This window comes from Arachis duranensis, chromosome 2, assembly GCF_000817695.3.
Source record: "Arachis duranensis cultivar V14167 chromosome 2, aradu.V14167.gnm2.J7QH, whole genome shotgun sequence".
Classification (NCBI taxonomy): domain Eukaryota; kingdom Viridiplantae; phylum Streptophyta; class Magnoliopsida; order Fabales; family Fabaceae; genus Arachis; species Arachis duranensis.
Genome location: NC_029773.3, coordinates 87,085,687 through 87,087,405, shown reverse-complemented (window position 1 = coordinate 87,087,405; position 1,719 = coordinate 87,085,687). Strand labels below are relative to the sequence as shown.

The 1,719-nt window shown below is 32.2% G+C and overlaps 1 protein-coding gene across 1 annotated transcript; it reads right to left on the bottom strand.

Annotated features, from left to right (window-relative positions):
- Window positions 1–585: 585 nt before the first annotated feature.
- On the bottom strand, window positions 586–1,472 carry LOC107475724 (calcium-binding protein CML24). The gene has a single exon (XM_016095369.3). The coding sequence runs from the start codon at window positions 1,437–1,439 to the stop codon at window positions 750–752; it is 690 nt and encodes a 229-aa protein (XP_015950855.1). The 5' UTR covers window positions 1,440–1,472; the 3' UTR covers window positions 586–749.
- Between the last annotated feature and the right edge of the window lie 247 nt (window positions 1,473–1,719).

Genomic DNA, 1,719 nt, shown 5'->3' with positions numbered 1-1,719 from the left:
GCATAGATATTAAATATATAAAATTATAAATAGACTATGTAATAAGAAGACAATTGGCATAGTGGTGAGTCATGTCCAGTGCCAGGTTTAACACTTTGCTACAGCTTTTTTGCAAAATAGTTGCGGTTAACCAATTCAGAACGAGTTTGACCGATTTTTTTACCTTAAACGGTGGAAATATCAAACCAAATTGAATAAAGATCTAATTCTTTAATTTTTTAGTTGAACCCACCGATCCTGTTTAGTTTTTATAACTTGATTGCTTCCACTTGAACATAAAACACATATCGCACGCACTTTCCATTTTCTTGCTCATATAGGACCTCAGCTTCTATGATCAATCATACCACAAAACTATTGTTTGCATGAAATTAGTCTCCTAAACAAACTGAATATACAATAATTCTCCTCTGATAATACTTATTTTCAAACAAATTTGATTGCTTCTCTCATCCAATTTGAGGCTCCTTGTTTGGAGTATGATTGTATGAATACATTATGTTCGTAAAGTGAACAAAAACAAAGAAAAATATTTTTGACAACCATTATTATTGCATTTCAGATTAAAATATCATCTATTTATTATTGGATGAGACTTAAACTTTACTATGAATAAAGATTACACTTCATCTAATAATAAATTGATGATATGTTATTAGCATAAAATACAATAATAATTATTTGATACTTGATCAAAAAGAAGAAAAATTAGAGAATAATGAAAGATACATGACAAACCCAATTTTGTTCTAATTTTGTTTGGATTTGGAAAGTCCCTTTTTCATCATGGATCTAAATTCATCAAAATCAACAAACCCATCACCATTCTTGTCAACACTTTTGATCATACGCTTACACTCTCTGATGCTGCAACGATCACACCCAAGATTAACCAAAACTCTCCTCAATTCCTTAGCAGAGATTAATCCATTCTTATCAGAATCAAACACATGAAAAGCATCCATAAGATACTCATCTTGATCAATATTATTATTGTTATTATTCTTGCCACCTTCTTCTTCTTCTTCTGTTGTTGCTATTCCTTCTCTCATCACAACCATGAATTCATCAAAGTCAACAAACCCATCTCCATTAAAGTCCAAAGCTCTCACCATTCTCTCAGCTTCTTTTTTAGCCATGCACTTGTTGTATCCAAGACATAGAAGAGTTTCACTGAGCTCAGTGGTTGAGATTTTTCCATCACCATTGGAATCAATGAGCTTGAACACTTGTTGGAACTGCCTTGACAGATTCATGTCTATGAAAGACGCTGAGAATTCATCAAAATCAAAACTTGGTGAGAATTTTCTTCTGGGTCGCTGTCTTCTCCAGCACCAGCATGAACAGCAACTACTACTCGGTGCTGGTTTTGGGAGGTTGAGGAGTGATTTGGATTTTCTATGAAGAAAGGAAAAGAAGGGTGTGAAAGGTTGCAACATTATGATTGAAGGAAGGGTTATTGGACTTTATTATTATTATTGGTATATGATTTATGTATGATGATAAGAGCTGTTGAATATGAAAGGTAATTGTTGATTCCGTATGAGAATGATATTTATTTTTCGGCAATGATACGGTATTTTTATTAGACTATGTGGTGAATGTAGCTTTAGGAAGTTATGACAAGACATTTTTTGTCACATTCTAGTTAGAGAAATAATTACCGGGCATATTTTTAATTTTTATTTTTACATCGAATTAATTCACTTTTTTTTTCTT